The sequence below is a fragment of the Theropithecus gelada genome, chromosome 4 (assembly GCF_003255815.1).
Source record: "Theropithecus gelada isolate Dixy chromosome 4, Tgel_1.0, whole genome shotgun sequence".
Taxonomy (NCBI): domain Eukaryota; kingdom Metazoa; phylum Chordata; class Mammalia; order Primates; family Cercopithecidae; genus Theropithecus; species Theropithecus gelada.
In genome coordinates, this window is record NC_037671.1 from 45,504,723 (window position 1) to 45,529,391 (window position 24,669).

At 50.3% G+C, this 24,669-nt stretch overlaps 1 protein-coding gene across 4 annotated transcripts in view; it reads left to right on the plus strand.

Moving 5' to 3' along the window:
- Window positions 1-19,261, plus strand: part of PTK7 (protein tyrosine kinase 7 (inactive)) — an 82,689-nt gene extending 63,428 nt beyond the window's left edge. For 2 of the 4 annotated variants that reach the window (XM_025382461.1, XM_025382463.1), the window contains 9 exons: window positions 7-157; window positions 249-376; window positions 1,803-2,006; window positions 2,842-2,997; window positions 3,599-3,831; window positions 5,017-5,097; window positions 16,367-16,518; window positions 17,319-17,497; window positions 18,253-19,259. In XM_025382461.1, the coding sequence (XP_025238246.1) occupies window positions 7-157; window positions 249-376; window positions 1,803-2,006; window positions 2,842-2,997; window positions 3,599-3,831; window positions 5,017-5,097; window positions 16,367-16,518; window positions 17,319-17,497; window positions 18,253-18,413 (1,445 nt within the window). In that variant the 3' untranslated portion in view covers window positions 18,414-19,259. Of the gene's footprint in view, window positions 1-6; window positions 158-248; window positions 377-1,802; window positions 2,007-2,841; window positions 2,998-3,598; window positions 3,832-5,016; window positions 5,098-16,366; window positions 16,519-17,318; window positions 17,498-18,252 lie in introns of all 4 variants that reach the window. The other 2 variants (XM_025382459.1, XM_025382462.1) reach the window with 2 other exon arrangements.
- The last annotated feature ends 5,408 nt before the right edge of the window (window positions 19,262-24,669 follow it).

Below are 24,669 nucleotides of genomic sequence, written 5' to 3' on the forward strand. Positions count from 1 at the left end.
TTCCAGTTTTTATCACCTTCAAAGTAGAGCCAGAGCGCACGACTGTGTACCAGGGCCACACAGCCCTGCTGCAGTGTGAGGCCCAGGGGGACCCTAAGCCACTGATTCAGTGGAAGGGCAAGGACCGCATCCTGGACCCCACCAAGCTGGGACCCAGGTAGGGCTGCCTCCCTCCCATACCCGCCCCTCCTCTCCTGCAGTGCCCACTCCCTGCGAGCTGGCCAGCGCTGTGGCTTCTCCCCTGGCAGGATGCACATCTTCCAGAATGGCTCCCTGGTGATCCACGACGTGGCCCCTGAGGACTCAGGCCGCTACACCTGCATTGCAGGCAACAGCTGCAACATCAAGCACACGGAGGCCCCCCTCTATGTCGTGGGTATGGGCTGGGAAGGGGTGTCCTGCACAGGAAGTGGTAGACCCAGACATTTGTCACCTTGTACTCAGTCAGCCCCTGTGTACAGAACATGACACAGAAGCCATTTCTGTGGCAGAGGAGGGGATTCGGCTGTCTCACCATGCCACTGCACAGTCTTAGAGTCCTTGCTCAGAGCCGGGCTGTCGTTTATTTAACATCCCATGGTCGGTGGGTGTGTGTGTGTGTTGCAGGGGAGGGTGTTCTCTTCCTACAGTGCTGCCTCCCAGGTTCCTGCAGCAGCCACACACATCTCTGGGTGGCTGGGGAGCAGGACCAGGTCAGAATGCAGTAGGACAAGGTTCTTTTCTCCAGGAGGCCCAGAGAGAATGATGGGTCCAGTAAAAGGCCCTGTACTTAACTCTGTGCCCCTGGGAGACTTATTTCTCCTCTGGGGACTTGTTTCTACATCCACAGGTGAAGGTGGTTTAAATGAGAAGCTCTCAAACTTTTTTGGTTTGGCAGCATTATTTTTCTAGACAAAGTATAATGTGAAAGTTTAAATGGATGAAAATGAAGTGAGGAGGCCCCTTGGTGGGAGCCACTGGGGTGTGTGTGGCAGTAGGGGGATCCTGCATGGTCTCTCTCCCTTCATTCCCCCAATGCCTCTTGAGACCCCTCGGTGGGGGCCATTGAAAGGTCCCTAGACCAGCAGATCCCTTCTACAGATCTGTTCATTGAAAAACCTGCTCTGTGCCAGGCAGTGCCTGGAATTCTAAACCTGAAACTCCCAAATGTTGCTCTCTGGGCCTGGCTTACATTATCAAGTCCCTTGGGAAGCTTCTTTTTTTTTTTTTTTTTGAGACGGAGTCTCGCTGTGTTGCCCAGGCTGGAGTGCAGTGGCGTGATCTCAGCTCACTGCAAGCTCCGCCTCCCGGGTTCACGTCATTCTCCCGCCTCAGCCTCCTGAGTAGCTGGGACTACAGGCGCCCGCCACCATGCCCGGCTAATTTTTTGTATTTTTTAGTAGAGACGGGGTTTCACCGTGTTAGCCAGGATGGTCTCGATCTCCTGACCTGGTGATCCACCCACCTCGGCCTCCCAAAGTGCTGGGATTATAGGCTTGAGCCACCGCGCCCGGCCGGGAAGCTTCTTAACAAATAGCGTGGGTTTGTGGTGGCTCCCTGACAGGTGTGCGTATCTGTGTCGCCTGCCTTGACTTGCGATGCAGAGCCAGCTTGGGAACCCCTGGCCTCATCTCCTTCAGAGTCTTCCTTTGACCTCAGTGGGGCATGAGGACCTGCTGGCCCTTGTTAAAGCCAGTGAAGGTGGTGACCCTCCCGGGCCATCTGTTAAGTTGTCCCGTTGATGGGGTTGGGAGGAGTTAGTGGAGAAGCAGGGCTTGTTTTGCTTAGCAGCGCCTGCCCAGACCCATCTGTGTGTCTCTCAGACAAGCCTGTGCCGGAGGAGTCGGAGGGCCCTGGCAGCCCTCCCCCCTACAAGATGATCCAGACCATTGGGCTGTCGGTGGGTGCCGCTGTGGCCTACATCATCGCCGTGCTGGGTCTCATGTTCTACTGCAAGAAGCGCTGCAAAGCCAAGCGGCTGCAGAAGCAGCCCGAGGGCGAGGAGCCAGAGATGGAATGCCTCAACGGTGAGGGGCCCTGGAGGGGAAGGTGGTACCCGTGTGTAGGAGCTGAGCGCCCTCCCGCGGCCACGGAGGGGAGAGCGCCAGCCCTCAGGAAACCGAGTGGCTGTTGCTGGATCTTGGAGCTGAGGCTGCCACACCCCTAGTGGGAAGCCTGGAGTTGGCTGATTCCCAGGGCCTCGGCTTCTGAGCAACCTGGCTTGAGACTTCTTCATTGGAGCCCCTGGGACCAGCTTCCTATGATTCCCTGCTGTTTCCTACTCCCAGCAGGAAACCACAGATATCATTAGTATACGTATACATGTTGCTGTTGCACGTCTTGGTTCCCCCCATGAGTCTAAGAGTTCCCCCAAGGGCAGGCTTTCCGTTTACTTCCCTTCTCCTATCCCCACTTCCCTGGACTGGGAGCTCCCTGAGGTCATTACTGGGTCTCTCCTATCAGCTCAGGTGTTCAGGAGCAGGGGTTGGGTCTCCATTATTGTGATTTTCCCTTTGTGCCTGTTTAGGACTTTGCCCAATAGGAGGCCCCATGAAAGCAACAATCCTTATGTGTAGCTATGGTGTTCAGGGACCAGTGATTCAGATTAGACGTCTGCAGTTGGCTTCATCTCAGAGGTTGTAATCAGCTGCATCACTAAGGGGTCATACCCTAGGGGATGCCCATACTTCCCCCACCTAGCCCCAGCCCCATCATTTTATCATTTGGGCTTGTCCCTTCATGTGGAGTATTGTGATTGGACCCAAGTTGTCAAGAGTGGAAGACCAGGGGACAGAACAGAAATCCCCGTGGTGGCCAGAGTGTCAGGTCTCATCGTGACGCTCCTGTCCTCCTTCTTCCCAGGCGGGCCTTTGCAGAACGGGCAGCCCTCAGCAGAGATCCAAGAGGAAGTGGCCTTGACCAGCTTGGGCTCCGGCCCCGCGGCCACCAACAAACGCCACAGCACAAGTGATAAGATGCACTTCCCACGGTCCAGCCTGCAGCCTATCACCACGCTGGGTATGTCGCCTTGACTACAGCTGCCCCTGCCTAACTGCAAGTCACCCGCTGTGTCTTGAGGCTGGGTACAGGCTAGTGTTCCGAAATCCCTGAAACCTAGAATGTTAGAGGTGGACGGAAGTGTAGGTAGAGATCTAGCCCAGTGTGGCCCCAGAGCCTGTTATTCACTGCTTTTGTACAGATTTTGTCATTCCTGTGTACTACCTGTAGTATTATTTACTTGATGTTTTATTTAAATTGATTCTTTAAAAAAACAGACAACAACAGAAAAGCTAAGTTACCTTTGTTGTAGGAAAAAATATGAGAAATCATGGGTTTGTCATAGTTTTTTCCTAGCATACGTTAAGACATGTTTACCATGAGCCACCAAAAATTCTCATGCGAGTCACCCTTTGGAAAATGCTGAATATTAGTCCAACCCTTTTATTTTGCTGCTGGAGACACTGAAGCCTAAGGAGGGAGGGGGTCACAGCGGAACCGGGTCTCATGCCCAGCCCAGGTGGGTGAGTCCCCACTGTAGTAGAGGCTAGGCCCCTCCCCCAGGTCAGGAGCTGCCTCTGCCTGGGTGAAGGTGGTTGGCTGACTCAGACTGTACCCACAGGAAAGAGTGAGTTTGGGGAGGTGTTCCTGGCAAAGGCTCAGGGCTTGGAGGAGGGAGTGGCGGAGACCCTGGTACTTGTGAAGAGCCTGCAGAGCAAGGACGAGCAGCAGCAGCTGGACTTCCGGAGGGAGTTGGAGATGTTTGGGAAGCTGAACCACGCCAACGTGGTGCGGCTCCTGGGGCTCTGCCGGGAGGCTGAGCCCCATTACATGGTGCTGGAATATGTGGACCTGGTATGCTGTTGGCAGGGGACGCGGGGGTCTCGGGTAGGGAGGGCAGTGTCCTACAAAGGTGGGAGTCAGGGGCTGGAGCACCGTGAAAACCTTGTCTCATGCGGTCTCAGTCGAGACCTCACCTGCCTGCTGTTACACCTTGCCCACCTTGCGATGCTCAGCTTCTGCCTTCCCGCTCTTGGATGCCTGCGTTCCCTTTATCAGCACCCAGTCTTTCCATCTGTATCTTAGGGGAGGGGTTGGTCCTAAATTCTTCTGGGACTTCTCACTGTCACACTGCAGGGATGCCTTCCAGGTCATCTTCTCTGACTCCTGTTTTCTTTGGTTTGTTATTTTTTCCTCCCCAAAAGCTTGTCCCCACTTGAGAATAAATATATCAGAACCCACTTTCCTTCCCTCCTTCCTAGCACCACTTGTGACCTGAGTGTTACCCCAGCCACCAGCCTTCTCCTCTCCACTCAGGGCATCGTTCCCAGAGCTGCGCCTTCCTCTTCATTCCCCAACTGGTCCCAGCCCTCACCCCATGGTCCTCAAACTGCTGCTTGTCAAATCCCTAGCTCTGGGGCAAGAGCAGGCAGGAGTCCTATCAATCTTTCCATTAACAAGTGCTTATGCAGCTGGGCACAGTGGTTCACACTTGTAATCCCAGCACTTTGGGAAGCTGAGGCAGGAGGATCACTTGAGACTGGAGTCTGAGACCAGCCTGGTCAACATAGCAAGACTCTGTCTCTACAAAAAGTTAAAAACAAACAAACAAGTACTTATGAATGCTTGATGTATGTTTCTACTGCTGGCGTTCTCCTCTGTTTGTTTCTATTAAATTGTAAAGCTCTGGAGGACAGAGGTTTCCTCTCCGGAATATTTGAGGACAGAGGGTAGGGGACTGTTTTCCTCTTGGCTCACTGAAGATAGGGGCTCTGCTGCCCCACCTGTCTGGAGGTTCCCCTTGGGGTAAAAATGCCAATTCTCCTCTCTTTCTGACTGAGAGAGCCTCTAGGAGACGTCTCTTGTATGTTTTTAAAGTTCTGTACTCGCAGTGAACTTTCCCCAGGAAAGGGACCCAGGCTAGCTTAGGCCTTCTCACTGCCTCCCCAGGCAGGAATTCTGCGAGCACCTGCTTTGTCTGAGGCTTTACAGCCAATGGCTCTGCACTGACCTGAGCATGATGCCTGGCTTTTCCCTTAGGGAGACCTCAAGCAGTTCCTGAGGATTTCCAAGAGCAAGGATGAAAAATTGAAGTCACAGCCCCTCAGCACCAAGCAGAAGGTGAGGACAGAGTGAAGGAGGGAGGGAGAGGGTGCCCAGGGAGCAACAGAGGCACCATTTATTGAGGGCTCTCTATGGGCCAGGCCCTATGGTAAGAACTTCACATGTGTTACCGTAATTATCATGGTAGTCCTCTGAAATATATACTACTATCCCCATTTTGTGGATGAAGACATTGAGGCTTACGAGGTTGTATGACCTGTCCCAGGTCATGTATCCTGGAACTGGCTTTGCATTGCCATGCTGGCTTCACGGAGAAGAGCTACCCTCGGACCTTGCCCCTGGGCAGGAGCTTGCATTGGAGCAGGACGCCTGCCCATCTGCAGTGAGCTCTGAGCTGGAGAAGCAGCAAGCAGTCCGAGTGCAGGGGGCCTGCTGGGCTAGGTGTGGGCTTGAGCTTGTTTCTTCAGCTCTAAGTGGAGAAGACTCTTCTGTGAATGGGCTGCCTGCCTGGGTTTCCCCGTCTGTGGTTTGCATCTTGCCCTCTCCCTTGGGTTGTAGCTGCCCAGGCTTTCCTTCTAGTTTTCCTCCTGCCTTCTGCGCAGAGATTGTTCTGGGCACAGAGCCCTGGCTGGGGCCCCTGTGGTGGAGCAGACCTCGGTTGAAATAGTGAAGAAGGGAAAACTTGCCTGCTATCCCCTTCCACCTCAGTCCATACCTTTCCAGTGCCTGGGGCTTGCTGTGGCCCGGCCCCTTCTTCCTTCCCTCAGGTTCTTCTTGTCCACAGCCGCCTCCTCTCCCCTCTGAAATGGATCTACTTCCTTCCATGTGACTGGAGAGTCTGCTTCCAAGCTGGCAGTGAAGTGACCTCATAAACCAAATCAGAGCTCGGGGCAGGGTAGGCAGAAGGCTCTGCCCTTTCTCCCAGGGGACCATTCCTTGCCTGCTAGGCTGTCCCAGGTCACAGACTCTAGAGGCAAAACAGAAAGGCATGGCTGGCAGATGAGTCAGGTGAATGGGACCTTGGCTGCCCCCAGTCTCTCTGGGGAAGCAGCTCTGTGCCCTCCAGGCTGGCCCCCTCTTATTACATGTGAATTTACTAAGACCCAGACAGGACAAGTGACCTGGCCTCCTGACACCACACCCCTCTTTCCATCCCCATGAAGCTGCAGGAACTCTGTATAGTGGCTGTAGAGGAGAAGCCACAGGATGGGACTTGCTACACCAGCTAAGTGAGATTTCAGGACTGAAGAGCTCACAAATTAGGACACTCACAGAGCCAGTGAATCCTCACAGAGCCAGGTGTGGCCCCAAGGGCCCTTGGGAATGCAAAATTAGAACAGGCATCAGCTAGGTGCAGTGGGAGGCTAAGGCAGGAGGATTGCTTCAACTCAGGAGTTTGAGACCAACCTGGGCAACATAGCAAGACCCGGTCTCTATAACAAATAAAAAGTTAACCAGGCACGGGGGCGTGCCTGTAGTCCCAGCTACTTTCGAGGCTGAGGAGGAAGAATTACTGGAGCCCAGGAGGTTGAGGCTGCGGTGAGCCATGATTACAGCACTGCACTCCAGCCTGGGCAACAGAGCACAATCCTATCTCAAAGAAGAAAAAAAAAAAAATGGACAGGCATCTTGCCCTTGGGGCACTTATGATCTAGGGGAGAGATTAGGTACATGAGTATGACCTGTGCCTTACAGACTTGAGGTAAAACAGAAAGTGGGAGGCATTAAGAGATGTTGAAGGCCGGGCGCGGTGGCTCAAGCCTGTAATCCCAGCACTTTGGGAGGCCGAGACGGGCGGATCACGAGGTCAGGAGATCGAGACCATCCTGGCTAACACGGTGAAACCCTGTCTCTACTAAAAAATACAAAAAACTAGCCGGGTGAGGTGGCGGGCGCCTGTAGTCCCAGCTACTCAGGAGGCTGAGGCAGGAGAATGGCGTGAACCCGGGAGGCGGAGCTTGCAGTGAGCTGAGATCCGGCCACAGCACTCCAGCCTGGGTGACAGAGCGAGACTCCGTCTCAAAAAAAAAAAAAAAAAAAAGAGATGTTGAAGGCACCCATGTCCTTCAGGTGGACAGATGGTTGTGGTTAACAAAGAAGTTTTCCTAGGAGAGAAAACCATTTAAGTTTAGTTTGCAAGGACAGGAAGTAGTTGAATGGCAGGAAGGGGATGGCTTCAGGAGTCAGGGGAGTCAAGGTGGGATTCTCTGACTGGGTTGAGACATAGGCTTACAGGAAGTCAGTTACCTTTGTCATGTGATCTAAGGCACTCTATTTGACTGCAAATCATTACCATCTTTGCTAAACATCTTTTTCACACTTTTTTTTGCCATAATGTCTTAAATATGATGGGGGAGCTTTAATAAGTTGGGTTCTACACTCTCCAAGGACAATACTCTGCATTAATAGAGAGGATGCTTTAAAAAAAAAAAAAGAAAAGCAGGGCGCAGTGGCTTACACCTGTAATCCCAGCACTTTGGGAGGCCGAGGCAGGTGGATCACGAGGTCAGGAGTTCGAGACCAGCCTGGCCAACATGGTGAAACCCCATCTCTACTAAAAATACAAAAATTAGCCAGGCATGGTGGCAGGAGCCTGTAATCTGAGCTACTTGGGAGGCTGAGACAGGAGAATCACTTGAACCCGGGAGGCGAAGGTTGCAGTGAGCCAAGATTGTGCCATTGCACTCTAGCCTGGGAGACAAGAGTGAGACTTTGTCTCAAAAAAAAAAAGAAAAATGCAGGCCAGGCATGGTGGCTCATACGTGTAATCCCAGCACTTCGGGAGGCCGAGGCGGGCAGATCACTTGAGGCCAGGAGTTCGAGACCAGCCTGGCCAACATGGGAAACCACATCCCTACTAAAAGTACAAAAAGTACCTGTGCATGGTGTCACATGCATGTAATTCCAGCTACTCGGGAGGCTGAAGCAGGAGAATAGCTTGAGCCTGGGTGGCGGAGGTTGCAGTGAGCTGAGATCTTGCCACTGTACTCCAGCCTGGGCAACAGGAATCAAACCCTGTCTCAAAACAAAACAAAACAAAACAAAGTAGATTTCTGGAGCATGACTCAGAAGGAGGGAATTAGAGAGTATTTAAGAGTGAGGTCTGAAGACCTGAATTTTTCAAACAAGCTCTCCAGCTGATTGCTAAGCTCATTAAAGTTCAAGGAGCCCTGGTGGAGACTAGTAGCTTTGAAATGCTTTTTGATTATAATCCCTTTTAGGAAATGCATTTTAAGATGGTACGGTAGTATATGCCTGTAATCCCGGCTACTTGGAAGGCTGAGGCCGGAGGATCCCTTGGGCCCAGGAGTTTGAGGCCAGCCTGAGTGACATAGCAAGACCTGCATCACTTAATAACAAAAAAGGAACGCATTTTACTCATGATCTAGTATGCAGGCTCATGTAACTAAAATTAAACTTTCACAACATTGTGTTTGATGTGCTTGATGTTTTCTTTTTTTTCTTTTCTTTTCTTTTTGAGACAGAGTCTTGCTCTGTTGCCCAGGCTGGAGTGCAGTGGTGAGATCTCGGCTCACTGCAAGCTCTGCCTCCTGGGTTTATGCCATTCTCCTGCCTCAGCCTCCCGAGTAGCTGGGACTACAGGCGCCTGCTACCACACCCAGCTAACTTTTTGTTTTTTAGTAGAGATGGGATTTCACCATGTTAGCCAGGATGGTCTCGATCTCCTGACCTCGTGATCCACCCGCCTCGGCCTCCCGAAGTGCTGGGATTACAGGCGTGAGCCACCGCACCCGGCCAACACTTGATGTTTTCTATCCTGTGCTCTTTCTATTTATTTTTATTTTTTTGTAGAGATGGGGGTCTCGCCGTGTTGCCCAGGCTGGTCTTGAACTCCTGGGTTCAAGTAATCCTCCTGCCTCAGCCACCCAAAGTGCTGGGATTGCACGCATGAGCCACCGTGCCCGTCCTCTTTTCTATCCTTTTTTTTTTACCCCAGTCCACTAAACTGGTTTCGAGACCCATGTGGGTCTCGATCAGCAGTTTGAAAAGCACTGCTTTTGGGGATTCCATGAAAATGAAAATTCTTGGGAAAGATGAACTAAAACTTGTAGGTACTTTATTGTGCTAATTATGTAGTGAGCTGCTCTGTCACTTTATACTCCTAGGACCTAGAACGGAAGGGGAAAAACTTAAGTATTCTAGGGAGGTGGAGTGGTAGGCAGGGTGTTTCCTGGCCAGCTAGAGTTGGAACCAAAGTGCCATATTGGGTGTGAGTGGGCTAAGGGGAGCCTCAGGAGGATTTTAAGAGAGCAGTGAGGTAGTGATAGAAATCAAAGACATGGGTCCTGGGTGTTGGCATAATTGTAGGTAATGCCGTCTAGAGTAGCTGATAAGACGATGTCAGAGAGCTGTAGTTTGTAATTGCTCCATGGATCACCTGTGAACTAATGATGCGATGAGAAGCAGAATCAGCTTAGCACACCTGGTGGACCACGCTTTATGCAGTCAGATGCCATGGCAGGAAACAGAAGGCCTCTTGTGAGAAGATCTCAGTAGCATCACAGTGGGTTAGCCAGAACATGGGCAAACCCCTGGGGTGTTAAAATTGGAAAGGAAGGGGTGGGTCTGATCTTTACCAAAGAATGGGTCTTTTATAACAGTATTTGAGAATTAATCCAGTGGCTATCTGATGGCATCTTGCCCAGCGTCAAGGAAACACCTAATTGGCTTGAGTCTAACAGAATTCTCTTTTACTGCCCTTGCTTAGCCAGTATTTCCGGAAGCACCACCTCTCTGGAAAGATAGCAAGCAGTTACCATGCCAAGTCCACCCTCTTCTGTTTACCTTGACTAGCAGTAGATTGTTTAGCTTGTGAGCCAGATCAGAGAGAGCAGGCCGAGGGGACTCACAAGTCTGATGAAGGCACATTACCAAAACCTTTGCCTGCTTACAGAGAATCAAGCAAGATTGGACAATGCCCTGGGATTTTGAAACCTGTAGTGGAGTTGGCTGTGTTTATGATGGCCACTGAAGCGGCCCGGCCCCTTTACCACCAGTGCACGTGGGGCGTTCTGAGGACAGTGCTCCAGGGGTTATTTTAGGGACGTAGACTCAGCTTTTTTTTTGAGACATAGTCTTGCTCTATCACCCAGCCTGGGGTGCAGTGGCATGATCTCGGCTCACTGCAGCCTCCGCCTCCCAAGTTCAAGTAATTCTCCTGCCTCAGCCTCCCAAGTAGCTGGGACTATAGTAGCCCACTACCACACCGGACTAATTTTTGTATTTTTAGTAGATACAGGGTTTCACCATAATGGCCAGGCTGGTCTTGAACTCCTGACCTTGTGATTCACCCACCTTGGCCTCCCAGAGTGCTGGGATTACAGGTGTGAGCCACTGCACCTGGCCAGACTCTGCTTTTCATGGAGACCCCAGTGTACTTCCCAGAGAGGCCCAGAATCCTGGCAGGCCATCCACCCGCCATCTTCTTTTTTTTTTTCTTTTTAAGACAGAGTCTCGCTCTGTTGCCCAGGCTGGAGTGCAATGGCGCGATCTCGGCTCACTGCAAGCTCCACCTCCTGGGTTCACGCCATTCTCCTGCCTCAGCCTCCCGAGTAGCTGGGACTACAGGTGCCCACCACCACGCCCAGCTAATTTTTTTGTATTTTTAGTAGAGATGGGGTTCCACTGTGTTAGCCAAGATGGTCTCAATCTCCTGTCCTCGTGATCTGCCTGCCTAGGCCTCCCAAAGTGCTGGGATTACAGGGGTGAGCCACCGTGCCCAGCACCCCTCCCTTTTTTTTTTTTTTGAGGCAGAGTCTCCCTCTGTCGCCCAGGCTGAAGTGCAGTGGCGTGATCTCAGCTCACTGCAAGCTCCACCTCCCAGGTTCACACCATTCTCCTGCCTCAACCTCTTGAGTAGCTGGGACTACAGGCACCCACCACCACGCCCGGCTAGTTTTTTGTTTTTTTTTGTTTTTTTTTTTCAGTAGGGACGGGGTTTCACCATGTTAGCCAGGATGGTCTCGATTTCCTGACCTTATGATCTGCCCACCTTGGCCTCCCAAAGTGCTGGGATTACAGACGAGAGCCACTGCTCCCAGCCCACCCGCCCTCTTCTTTAACCTTCCTCACTGGTTACACGTTTAGTTGAAAGCTATCCTGAGATTTTGTGTCTTCACTGTTGATAAAGAAATGTACCAAAAGTAGCCAGGCACAGTGGCTCAGGTCTGTAATCCCAGCACTTCAGGAGGCTGAGGCAGGCAGATCATTTAAGGTCAGTTGGAGACCAGCCTGGCCAACATGGTGAAACCCCGTCTCTACTAAAAATACAAAAATTAGCCAGGCATGGTGGTGCGTGCCTGTAGTCCTGCTGCTTGGGAGGCTGAGGCACAACAATTGCTTGAACCTGAGAGGCGGCAGTTGCAGTGAAGCGAGACTGTGCCACTGCACTCCCGCCTGGGCGACAGAGTGAGACTCCGTCTGGATGAGGTTTTTCCCAGCTCTAATTACGTCATTCATTTAGCACCTCTGCATTAATGCGCTGCCTGTTAAAGCCTCAGGCAGCACTGATCAAGACGATGATGGGAATGTACCATATCTGTGCTGGTCAGTACAGTTGTCACTAGCTTCATATAGCAACTGTACACTTGGAATTTGGCTAAAGCAGCAGCAGAACTGAATTTTATTTTGTTTTGTTTTGTTTTGTTTTGTTTATTTTTTAGAGACAGTCTTACCCTGTCGACCAGGTTGGAGTGCAGTGGCAGGACCTCGGCTTACTGCAGCCTCTGCCTCCCAGGTTCAAATGATTCTCCTGACTTCGGCCCCCTGAGTAGCTGGGATTACAGGTGCGTGCCACCACACCTGGCTATTTTTTGTAATTTTAGTAGAGATGGGGTTTCACCACGTTGGCCAGGCTGGTCTCGAACTCCTGAGCTCAAGTGATCCACCTGCCTCGGCCTCCCAAAGTGCTGGGATTACGGGTGTGAGCCACCACACCCGGCCTGAATTTATTTTATTTTATTTTATTTTATTTATTTATTTATTAATTAATTAATTATTTATTTATTTATTTATTTTGAGATGGAGTCTCGCTCTGTTGCCCAGGCTGGAGTGCAGTGGCGCGATTTCGGCTCACTGCAAGCTCCGCCTTCTGTGTTCACACCATTCTTCTGCTTCAGCCTCCCAAGTAGCTGGGACTACAGGCGCCCGCCACCATACCCAGATTATTTTTTTGTATTTTTAGTAGAGATGGGGTTTCACCGTGTGTTAGGCAGGATGGTCTCAATCTCCTGACCTCATGATCGACCCATCTTGGCCTCCCAAAGTGCTGGGATTACAGGCGTGAGCCACCGACTTGGCCTGTATTTTATTTTTTGAGACAGGGTCTCATTCTGTCACCCTGGCTGGAATGCAGTGGTGCAGTCATGACTCACTGCCACCTCGACCTCCGGGGCCCAAGTGATCCTCTCACTTCAGCCTCCTGAGTAGCTGAGACTACAGGCACCCACCACCACACCTGTCTAATTTTTAAATTTTTTGTAGAGATGGGGTCTCACTATGTTGTCCAGGCTTGTCTCAAACTCCTCGGCTCAATCAATCCTCCCACATCAGCTTCTCAAACCGCTGGAATTACAGGCCAACATGAGCTATTGCGCCAACCAGAATTGAATTTTAAACGTACTGAGTTTTAATTAACTTAAAGCCAGGTGCAGTGCCTCATACCTATAATCCTACCACTTTGGGAGGCCAAGGTGGAAGGATTGCTTGGGCCAGGAGTTTGAGACTAGCCTAGGCAACAAAGTGAGACTGTCTATAAAAAGTAAAAATAGGCTGGGCGTGGTGGCTCATGCCTGTAATCCAGCACTTTGGGAGGCCGAGGCAGGGGGATCACTTAAGGGCAGTTCAAGACCAGCCTGGCCAAAATGGTGAAACCCCGTCTCTACTAAAAATAAAAAAATTAGCAGTGCATGGTGGTGGGTACCTGTAATTCCAGGAGAATCACTGGAACCCGGGAGGCGGAGGTTGCAGTGAGCCTAGATAGTGCCACTGCACTCCAGCCTGAGTGACAGAGTGAGACTCAGTCTCTAAATAAATAAATAAATAAATAAACAAACAAATAAAATTAGCCAGGCATGGTGGTGTATGCCAATAGTTCCAGCTACTATGGAGGCTGAGGTGGGAGGATCACTTGAGCCTGGGAGGTTGAAGATGCAGTGAACTGTGATTGCGCCACTGCGCTCCAGCCTAGGCAATAGACACTCTGTCTCTCAAAAAACAAACAAAAAAAGTTTTAATTAAATTTAAATAGCCACATGGGGATAGTGGCTACTGTATAGGATAGCACAGATTTAGACTTTTTTTTTTTTTAACTTTATAGCTTTGTTTTTAAAATCTTTTGATTGGAACCCACATTAGCAAAAAGTACATTTTGCATCACAACCCAATACACACATACATATATATTTTTATTTTTTATTTTATTTATTTTATTTTTTTAAGATGGAGTCTTGCTCTTTTGCCCAGGCTGGAGTGCAGTGGCGTGATCTCGGTTCACTGCAACCCTGCAACCTCGCCTCCAGGGTTCAAGCAATTCTCCTGCCTCAGCCTCCTGAGTAGCTGGAATTACAGGCGCCTGCCACCACACCAAGCAAATTTTTTTTTTTTTTTTTTTTTTTTTGAGACGGAGTCTCGCGCTGTCGCCCGGGCTGGAGTGCAGTGGCCGGATCTCAGCTCACTGCAAGCTCCGCCTCCCGGGTTTGCACCATTCTCCTGCCTCAGCCTCCCGAGTAGCTGGGACTACAGGTGCCCGCCACCTCGCCCGGCTAGTTTTTTGTATTTTTTAGTAGAGATGGGGTTTCACTGTGTTAGCCAAGATGGTCTCGATCTCCTGACCTCATGATCCGCCCATCTCGGCCTCCCAAAGTGCTGGGATTACAGGCTTGAGCCACCGCGCCCGGCCAGCAAATTTTTGTATTTTTAGTAGAGATGGGGTTTCACCATATTAGTCAGGCTGGTCTTAAACTCCTGACCTCGTGATCCACCCACCTCGGCCTCCCAAAGTGCTGGGATTACAGGCCTGAGCCACCGTGCCCAGCCCTATATTTTTAAGATGAAAACATTTCATGAATGATGTTCTTATTAAGTGTGATGCACTCTATTTTCTATTCCCTTTTTTTTTTCTTTAATGCTGGCTAAGATTCCCTAATTTGGTTTCATGACGTACAGATTGTGACCATAGTTAGCAAACCACCAGTGGAGGCAGTGGGGCCCACAGGGATGTCACTGGCCAGTGCCCAAGAAAACTGAGAAGAGATGTCTTTGGAGTGTCCCCTCTCGTAGCATTCGGGCTTGGCACCTCTGCTGGCCTTCTTGTGACCTCTGGGAGCCAGGCAGGAGAATCTGCTCTGAGCTAGCCAGGGATGCTGAAGGGCCAGCTCAGTAGCCAGCAGTCCCACCTCTGTGCCAACTGGTGGGCAGACAGTCCATCAGCAGTGATGTGACCCAGAGAGGCGGCTGCAGTGGTAGGGAAGTGCCAGGCTTTGGCACCAGCCTCGCCATGGGCGCCTCAAAGAAGCCAAGGCTGAGCCCTGCCTCACAGAGCACGTGTGGGGAGAGGCAGCCGGCCTTGTGTGCCCACAAGGCCGGTGCCCACCCAATGGCCCTTCCCCTTCTCTGTGAATAGGTGGTTTCTTATTTGCACTAAGTGACCTGGCCGCAGCACCCCATCAAGAGCCCTACTTCGGCCAGCCCTGTTATATTCCACCAGCACCCACTGTATATGGCACGTGGTAGATACTCAATTTTTTTTTAAAAAAGAGATAGGATCTCACAGTGTTGCCCAGGCTGGCTTTGAACTCCTGGGCTCAAGCAATTCTCCCACCCCACCCTCTTGAGTAGCTGGGACTGCAGGTGCCTGGCTTCAATTTATATTTGTTCAGTGCATTCATATATACTTTTGAAATGTTAATGTGGCTGGGCGCGGTGGCTCACGCCTGTAATCCCGGCGCTTTGGGAGGCCGAGGCGGGTGTATCACGAGGTTAGGAGTTCGAGAGCAGCCTGGCCAACATGGTGAAACCTCATTTCTACTAGAAAAAATACAAAAATTAGCTGGGTGTGGTAGTACGTGCCTGTAATCCAAGCTACTTGAGAAGCTGAGGCAGGAGAATCGCTTGAACCTGGGATGGGGAGGTTGCAGTGAGCCAAGATCACGCCACTGCACTCCAGCCTGGCGATAGAGCAACACTCCATCTAAAAAAAAAAAAAAAAAAAAAAGAAAAAGTTATTATAGTTTAGTTACGTTTCATGTATAGTGTATAATATATTCACATTGGCTCAAAATTCAACAAAGAGTATTAGTGAATGAAAAATTCCCCAACTCTCTTACCCTTTGGAAAAGAGTTGGGCATTATTTTGTATAGCTAGAGATATTCATATTCTAGACTTCCTCTTAGGTCTCTTAGAGAAACTCATACATGTGTACACTTATAAAAGTGTTCATAATAACACTGTTCTGAATAGCCCCAAACTGGAAACAACCCATTGGCATTAGAATTAAAGTCTGAGGCCGGGTGCGGTGGCTTACGCCTGTAATCCCAGCACTCTGGGAGGCTGAGGCAGCCTGATCACTTGAGGTCAGGAATTCAAGACCAGCCTGACCAACATGGTGAAACCTTGTCTCTACTAAAAATACAAAAATTAGCTGGGTGTCGTGGTGGGCACCTGTAATCCCAGCTGCTTGGAAGGCTGAGGCATGAGAATCACTGGAACCCGGGAGGCGGAGGTTGCAGTGAGCTGAGATCATGCCACTGCACTCCAGCCTGGGCGACAGAGTGAGAACCTGTCTCAAAAACAAAACAAAACAAAACAAAAGCAGGGCATGGTGATGGACACCTGTAGTCCTAGCTACTTGGAACGCTGAGGTTGGAGGATTGCTTGAGCCCAGGAGTTCAGAGGCTACAGTGAGCTGTGATCGTGTCACTGCACTCTAGCCTGGGTGACAAGCAAGACCCTGTCACTTGAAAATAAAAAATATCAGCTATGATTTCTGCCTGCTCACTTTTCACTGGACAGATCGTTGCTATGTGTGTGTCCCTAGGCCCATGTGGCACTCACTTAATCTGGCACTTGCTGTGTGTTAGCATGGTGTCAGACACTTTAATTTGCTTAATTCAGTCTTCTAACAACCCAGGAAGGCAGGTACGGTTATTATCCCCATTTTACAGAGAAGGAACATGCGACTATCGTGCTTCTGGGCTTCCTACGCAGCACACCAATAGCGCTGAAACCCTACCAAGGGTTGTGTTGAGGGTGGTCAGCTTGACGCCTAGTCCTTGGCTGCTCTAACAGGCCCCTTTATCTCTCCAGGTGGCCCTGTGCACCCAGGTAGCCCTGGGCATGGAGCACCTGTCCAACAACCGCTTTGTGCATAAGGACTTGGCTGCACGTAACTGCCTGGTCAGCGCCCAGAGACAAGTGAAGGTGTCTGCTCTGGGCCTCAGCAAGGATGTGTACAACAGGTAGAAGGGCATGCGTGGGGTGGGGGCTCCCCATTTTTTCCCAGAGGGTGAAGGGCAGAGGACAGATAGTTTGGGGGGTGGTGGGAAAGGGTTTATTCCCTGCTTAGTCCAAAGCTGGAGGGCCTGGGATAGGAAAGAGCTTTCTCATCCTTTTTCCAAGGGTGCAGCAGGGTTCCCACCCAGTGCACACTCTTGGTGGTTGTAAAATATCTCTAGTGATTAAAAGAATAAATAAATAAATCTTTTTTAAAAATAGGCAAATATGATAAGGATTTATATGGCTCCCTCTGTAACTTCCTGAATTCAGTCATTATTATTTCGAAGTCTGAGACTTATGCCTCAGCCCCCCTGCCAGAGCTTGCTCTAGACAGCCTATGTGGGCTCTGCAGCGCTGCCGGGAACATCCCCTCGAGTCCCCCTGGTTCCAGGTCACCCCCATTTGTCTGACTATAGCTGTAGTGAGGATTGGTTTATCACTAATAAAGCTCTTTCCATTTAACGGTTTTTAGTTTTTACATTTTTACAACCAATATAGAAAGTATGTATGACTATTAACTTTTCTGTTAACATTTAGGCAAAGTTCTTAATGGAATTTTTTAACCATCAAACCCCATGTGGTTACCTCCAGATTTTGTCTAGTGTACTCCCATGCTCAGCATACATGTGACCAATTTCTTGGTGTCTGTATGTAGAAGGGCTGGGCCCTGGCTTGGGGATGAGTTCCAGATCGGGGGATGAGGCTGCAGTGCCAGGCCGCGCTCCCCACCCCACCTCACCCCTGGGTTGCTTCTCTCCTGCAGTGAGTACTACCACTTCCGCCAGGCCTGGGTGCCGCTGCGCTGGATGTCCCCTGAGGCCATCCTGGAGGGTGACTTCTCTACCAAGTCTGATGTCTGGGCCTTCGGTGTGCTGATGTGGGAAGTGTTTACACATGGAGAGATGCCCCATGGTGGGCAGGCAGATGATGAAGTGCTGGCAGGTAGGCAGCCGCACTGCTCGGGGATGATTCCAGATGGGCCCCAGATGGGGCCTGCTCAGGGCCCCAGGGCCGGTTCCGCCTACCTCCCCTCTCAGGGCCGCTACTGAGCAGGCACACAGATATGACCACTCCGGTTGTTAAAATACTGCAATACTTTTTTTTTTTTTTTTGAAACGGAGTGTTGCCGTGCCGCCCAGGCTAGAGTGAAGTGGCGTGATCTCCGCTCACTGAAACTTCCACCTCCTGGGTTCAAGCAATTTTCCTGCCCCAGACTCCCTAGTAGCTGGGATTACAGGCACGTGCCTCCACGCCCAGCTAATTTTTGTATTTTTAGTAGAGACAGGGGTGCTTCACTATGTTGTTCAGGCTGGTCTCAAACTCCTGACCTCGTGATCCACCCACCTCGGCCTCCCAAAGTGCTGGGATTACAGGCATGAGCCATCATACCCGGCCAGAAATACTGCAATACTTCTATATTGTTGGTAGATAGCCTTTGCCCCCAGTGCCCACTCCAGCCACTCTGACGCCTGTCCGCCGACCCACTTCAGCTCCTGTGCGTGGACCCCGTCTTACCAGCCGGAGTGAGCGGGGCCAAGGGAGTCATCTTTTTCCGTTGCGAGTACCCACCTACTACTGGCCAGCATTGCCCCAGAGGCATCCTTGGGTGGCTGCTTGTATGAACTGCAAGCTCCAAAAAGTGTTGAACAAGTTGTTGAATGTTTTGGCCAACACTGCACCTGCTGTTTTCCCTATAGATTTGCAGGCTGGGAAGGCTAGACTTCCTCAGCCCGAGGGCTGCCCTTCCAAGCTCTATCGGCTGATGCAGCGCTGCTGGGCCCTCAGCCCCAAGGACCGGCCCTCCTTCAGCGAGATTGCCAGCACCCTGGGAGACAGCCCCGTGGACAGCAAGCCGTGAGGAGGGAGCCCGGCGGGCTGTGCCTCAGGATGGCGTGGGCAGGGGAGGACATCTCTAAAGGGGAGCTCACAGCATGATGGGCAAGATCCCTGTCCTCCTGGGCCCTGAGGCTACTGCCCTAGTGCAACAGGCATTGCTGAGGTCTGAGCAGGGCCTGGCCTTTCCTCTTCCTCACCCTTATCCTTTGGGAGGCTGACTTGGACCCAAACTGGGCAACTAGGGCTTTGAGCTGGGCAGTTTTCCCTGCCACCTCTTCCCCTATCAGGGACAGTGTGGGTGCCACAGGTAACCCCAATTTCTGGCCTTCAACTACTCCCCTTGACCAGGTCCAACTCTGCCACTCATCTGCCAACTTTGCCTGGGGGGGGCTAGGCTTGGGATGAGCTGGGTTTGGGGGGGAGTTCCTTAATATTCTCAAGTTCTGGGCACACAGGGTTAATGAGTCTCTTGGCCCATGGGTCCCACTTGGGGGTCTAGACCAGGACTGTAGAGGACACAGCAAGTGAGTCCTCCCCACTGTGGACTTGTGCACACCAACCCAGACCCATGTCTTCTCCACCCTTCTCTCCTTTCCTCATCCTAAGTGCCTGGCAGATGAAGGAGTTTTCAGGAGCTTTTGACACTATATAACCCGCCTTTTTGTATGCACCACGGGCGGCTTTTATATGTAATTGCAGCGTGGGGTGGGTGGGCATGGGAGGTAGGGGTGGGCCCTGGAGGAGATGAGGAGGGTGGGCCACCCTTACCCCACACTTTTATTGTTGTTTTTTGTTTGTTTTGGTTTTGTTTTTTTTGTTTTTGTTTTTGTTTTTACACTCGCTGCTCTCAATAAAGAAGCCTTTTTTACAACCTGTTTCTGAGATTAATTTTCTGCTCTTGCTTGTGGAAGATGTTCCTTCTTTCCCCACTGATCAGAAAGGGCCGTGTAGGGGCCGGGTGCAGTGGCTCATGCCTGTAATCCCAGCACTTTGGGAGGCTGAGGCGAGTGGATCACCTGACGTCAGGAGTTCGAGACCAGCCTGGCCAAAAAGGCAAAACCCCTGTCTCTACTGAAAATACAAAAATTAGCTGGGCATGGTGGCAGGTGCCTGTAATCCCAGCTACTTGGGAGGCTGAGGCAGGAGAATCGCTTGAACCCAGGAGGCATAGGTTGCAGTGAGCCGAGATCACACCACTGCCTGGGAGACAGAGCGAGACTCTGTCTCAAAAAAAAAAAAAAGAAAAAGAAAAAAAAAGGGCCGTGTGCCTTCATGGAGTCTGGTGGGACTTGGACAGGATGAACCGGTGGATACTGGTTCTTCTCTCCAGTTTGCAGGCAGGTGAACATGCAGGCATGAAGGAGGCAAGATCACCTGTTGTCGGTGCAACTCTGCAGCCCTCTGACTGTCACCTAGATGGGCCTAATTCTTGAGCTCAGATGGGGAGGGTATAAATGTGAAGGGGAGCAAGTTAGAGTAGGATTGGAGAAGGAGTTAGTGACAGACTCAGGTCTCTGAGTCCTTTCAAGACCCTAGGAGGGAAGCGAAGTAGGTAGAACCAAGCAGAGAAACGGTGCTTAATGCCTGGATCTTGTGTCATCATTTATCCTCTGCCTCATTCCAGTAACTTCAACCTGGTTCACCATCCAAAAGAAATGAGTCCTGAACTCCAAAACTGCTCTAGTTCCTTTACTCCTCACCAAACTTCTGAATAATAAAAATAACAGCAGGCCGGACATGGTGGTTCACACCTGTAATCCTAACACTTTGGGAGACTGAGGCAGGAGGATTACTTGGACCCAGGAGTTTGAGACCAGCCTGGCCAACATAGTGAGACCCTGTCTCTACAAGAAATTTAAAAATTAGCCAGGTGTGATGGCATGAACTTGTAGTCATAACTACTGAGGAGGCTGAGGCAGGAGGATCACTTGAGCCCAGGAGTTTGAGGTGGCAGTGAGCTATGATCACAACACTGCACTCCAGCCTGGGTGATCAAGTGATATCTTGTCTCAAAAAAATAAAAATAAAAACAGGCTGGCCGGGCGCAGTGGCTCACGCCTGTAATCCCAGCACTTTGGGACCCGAGGTGGGTGTATCACGAGGTCAGGAGTTTGAGACCAGCCTGGCCAATATTGTGAAACCCTGTCTACTAAAACTACAAAAGTTAGCTGGGCATGGTGGTGCACACCTGTAGTCCCAGCTGCTTGGGAAGCTGAGGCAGGAGAATTGGTTGAACCCGGGAGGTGAAGGTTGCAGTGAGCCAAGATTGCACCACTGCACTCTAGCCTGGGTGACAGAGCAAGACTCTGTCTCAAATAATAATAACAGGCCACAGGCACAGTGGCTCAGGCCTATAATCTCAGCACTTAAAAAGGCTAAAGTGACAGAAATGCCTGGGCAACATGGCTAGACTCCATCTCTACAAAATTTTTTTAATTAGCTGGGTGTAGGGCCGGGCGCAGTGGCTCACTGTAATCCCAGCACTTACGAGGTCAAGAGATAGAGACCGTCCTGGCCAACATGGTCTCTACTAAAAATATATATATATAATTTAGCTGGGCATGGTGCACGCATCTGTATTCCCAGCTACTCAGGAGGCTGAGGCAGGAGAATCACTTGAACCCGGGAGGTGGAGGTTACAATGAGCCAAGATCGTGCCACTGTACTCCAGCCTAGCGACAGAGTGAGACTCTGTCTCAAAAAAATAAATAAAATAAAATTTTAAAAAATAGCTGCGTGTAGTGGAGTATGCCCATGGTCTCAGCTATTCTGGAGGCTGAAGAGGGAGGATCTCTTCAACCCAGGAGGTTCACACCACTGCACTCCAGGCTAGATGACAGAGCGAGACCCTGTCTCAAATGAAAAAAAAAAAAAAAAGAAGAAGAAAATAATGTTTTTGAAGCCTTGCTCTGCACTAGTCACTTAATATGCCTTATCTCATTTAATCTCTGCCAACTACTCTGTTAACCAGATAAGATTATTTCCATTTCACAGATTAGGAAACTGAGTCTCAAGGGAAGTCAGGTAGTTTGCCCATGGTTACACAGCTTAGTAAGTGAGCCATAGTTGCCAGTATACACCATGCATTGCATCCTTCAGATGTGTTGAAGTGGGGAAATTTTTTCTAGTGCAGTGTTTTTCAAACTCTGGGTTGCAACTAGCATTAAAAAAGAAAAAAGGGGGAAAAAAGAAACATAATAGGCATATCAGAATACATTGTATACTTTAAGGGGAATTGTTGTTTTACAAAATGTTGTTATATTTGCTGCATATATGTATATATTGGATAGTGTGTTAGTTAACTGTTGGGTGGTGATACTGCATAGTAATCTCCAAATCTTACTAGCTGACAAGATTTTTTTTCTGACTCATGTATCTGCAGGTTGGTGAGGGTTGGCTGATTTTGGCTGTGCTTGGTGCCAGGCTGGAGGTCTGGCTTAGGTCTAGTCTGCTGGCACCCAGGGCATGTTCTTATGCAGTGGCAGAGTGCAAGAGGTCAAGCCAAACCATGCAAGCACATTTCAAACCACAAGTCTGAGCTGGCACCATGGCATGTGCCTGTAGTCCCAGCTACTTGGGAGGCTGAGGCAGGACATTCACTTTAAGCCCATGAGTTTGAGGCTGTAGTGTGCAATGATTGTGCCTGTGAATAGCCACTACACTCCAACCTGGGCAAAATAGACCCCATCTCTGAAACACACACACACACACACACACGTCTGTTAACATTTTATTAGCCAAAGCAAGTCACACAGTAAAACCCAACATCAACACCAGTAGGACCTGCTGCAAAGTCACACAGCAAGGATGTTGATGTATAATTCCAACAGAAGGTGTGAAGAGTTGGGAGCAATAATCTAATTGACCACAGGTTGCAATGTAAAAATGATTTCTGACTGGGTTGCATGCAGAAATATTTGAAAGGCACTGCTTTGGAAAGTTATTAATTACTAAATCCTCTTCTAACTCTTGTTCTTCCTTGAGCAGTCCATAGTGGCTAACATTGTTGGCCACACCTTCCTCTTCAGAGACTCTCCTCCCTCACCTTTTTTTTTGAGACGGAGTCTCTCTCTGTCACTCAGGCTGGAGTGCATTGGCACGATCTGGGCTCACTGCAAGCTCCGCCTCCTGGGTTCACACCTTTCTCCTGCCTCAGCCTCCCGAGTAGCTGGTACTACAGGCGCCCGCCACCGCGCCCGGCTAAGTTTTCGTAGTTTTAGTTTAGGGGTTTCACCGTATTAGCCAGGATGGTCTCAATCTCCTGACCTCGTGATCCACCCGCCTCAGCCTCCCAAACTGTTGTGATTACACCGCGCCCCGCGCTCCCTCACTTTTTCACACTGTCAGCAGTTTCTCTGGCCAGTCCTTCTCCAGCCCTGGCTGAGGCTTCTTTTCTTTCTTCCCTCCCCTCCCCTCTCCTCCCCTCCCTTCCTCTCCCCTCCCCTTCCCTTCCCTTCCCTTCCCTTCCCCTCCCCTCCCCTCCCCTCCCCTCCTCTTCCCTTCCCCTCCCCTCCCCTCCCCTCCCCTCCCCTCTCCTTCCCTTCCCTTTCCTTCCCATTCCCCTTTCCTTTCTTTGACAGAGTCTTGCACTGTCGCCCAGGCTGGAGTGCAGTCGCGTGATCTCCACTCACTGCAAGCTCCGCCTCCCAGGTTCACGCCATTCTCCTGCCTCAGCCTCCTGAGTAGCTGCAACTATAGGCGCCCGCCACCACTCCCGGCTAATTTTTTGTACTTTTAGTAGAGACGGGGTTTCACCGTGTTAGCCAGGATGGTCTCGATCTTTTGACCTTGTGATCCGCCTGCCTCGGCCTCCCAAAGTGCTGGGATTACAGGCATGAGCCACCGCGCCCTGCCTAAGGCTTCTTTTTCTCCTGCCATGGCTATTCTCCTGAGACTGTCATTGCCCTTCCTTTCCCTCCCTCCCCCCCCCCCCCCTTCCTTCTTTCTTTTTTTTTTTTTTTTGAGATAGGGTCTCACTCTGTCACCCAGGCTGGAGTATAGTGGTAGATCATGGCTCACTCCATCCCCAACCCACCAGGTTCAAGGGTCCTCCCACCTCAGCTTCCCAGTAGCTGGGACTACAGGTGCCTACCACCAAGCCCAACTAATTTTTGTATTTTTCATAGAGATGGGGTTTCACCATGTTGCCCAGGCTGGTCTCAAATTCCTGAGCTCAAGCGATCCGCTTGCCTCAGCCTCCCAAAGTGCTGGGATTACAGGCATGAGCCACCACACCTAGCCTATTTTTGCTTAATTTTTTTATTATTATTATTATTATTATTATTATTATTATTATAAGAGGGTGTCTTGCTCTGTCCCCCAGGCTGGAGTGCAATGGCTTGATTTCGGCTCACTACAACCTCCACCTCCTGAGCTCAAGCGATTCTCCTGCCTCAGCCTCCCTAGAAGCTGGGATTACAGGTGCCCGCCACCACACCCAGCTAATTTTTTTTTGTATTTTCAATAGAGACAGGGTTTCACCATATTGGCCAGGGTGGTCTCAAACTCCTGGCCTCGAGCGATCCACCCACCTCAACCTCCCAAAGTGCTGGGATTGCAGGCATGAGCCACCGTGCCCAACCTATTTTTGCTTAATTTTAAAAGGAAAATATAAAAGTCATATTGATGGTCAAACAAGTCACATGGTACAAACTTATATAAAGAAAAAAAACACACCCCTGTCCTCCCAAACCTTACTCTCCATAGGTAAGCACTATTAGTGTTTGGTTGTGTGGCTTTCCAGACTTTTCCTGGGCACAATGACTCATAAATTCTTTTCCATTACTTCTAATGCTGCCATCACAATTGGTACCCTCTTTGCCTCTATGCAAAATGATAAATCCCTGGGTAAAGGTTAATTCCAAATGAAAACAGATTTAGGATATTTTGATAGTATTTTTTTTTTCTCTTTTTGAGACAGGGTCTTACTCTCACCCAGATTGAGTGCAGTGGTGCCATCACGGCTCACTGCAGCCTGGGCTCAAGCGATCTTCCTGCCTCAGCCTCCTTAGTAGCTAGGACTACAGATGTGTGCCACCGTGCCCCAGCATTTTTTTTTTTTTTTTTTTTTTTGAGATAGAATTTCACTCTTTCGCCCAGGCTGGAGTGAAGTGGCACGATCTTGGCTCACTGCAATCTCTGCCCCCCAGATTCAAGTGATTCTCCTGTGTCTCAGACTGCTGAGTAGCTGGGATTAAAGGCATGCACCACCAGGCCCGCCTAATTTTTATATTTTTAGTAAAGATGGGGTTTCTCCATGTTGGCCAAGCTGGTCTTGA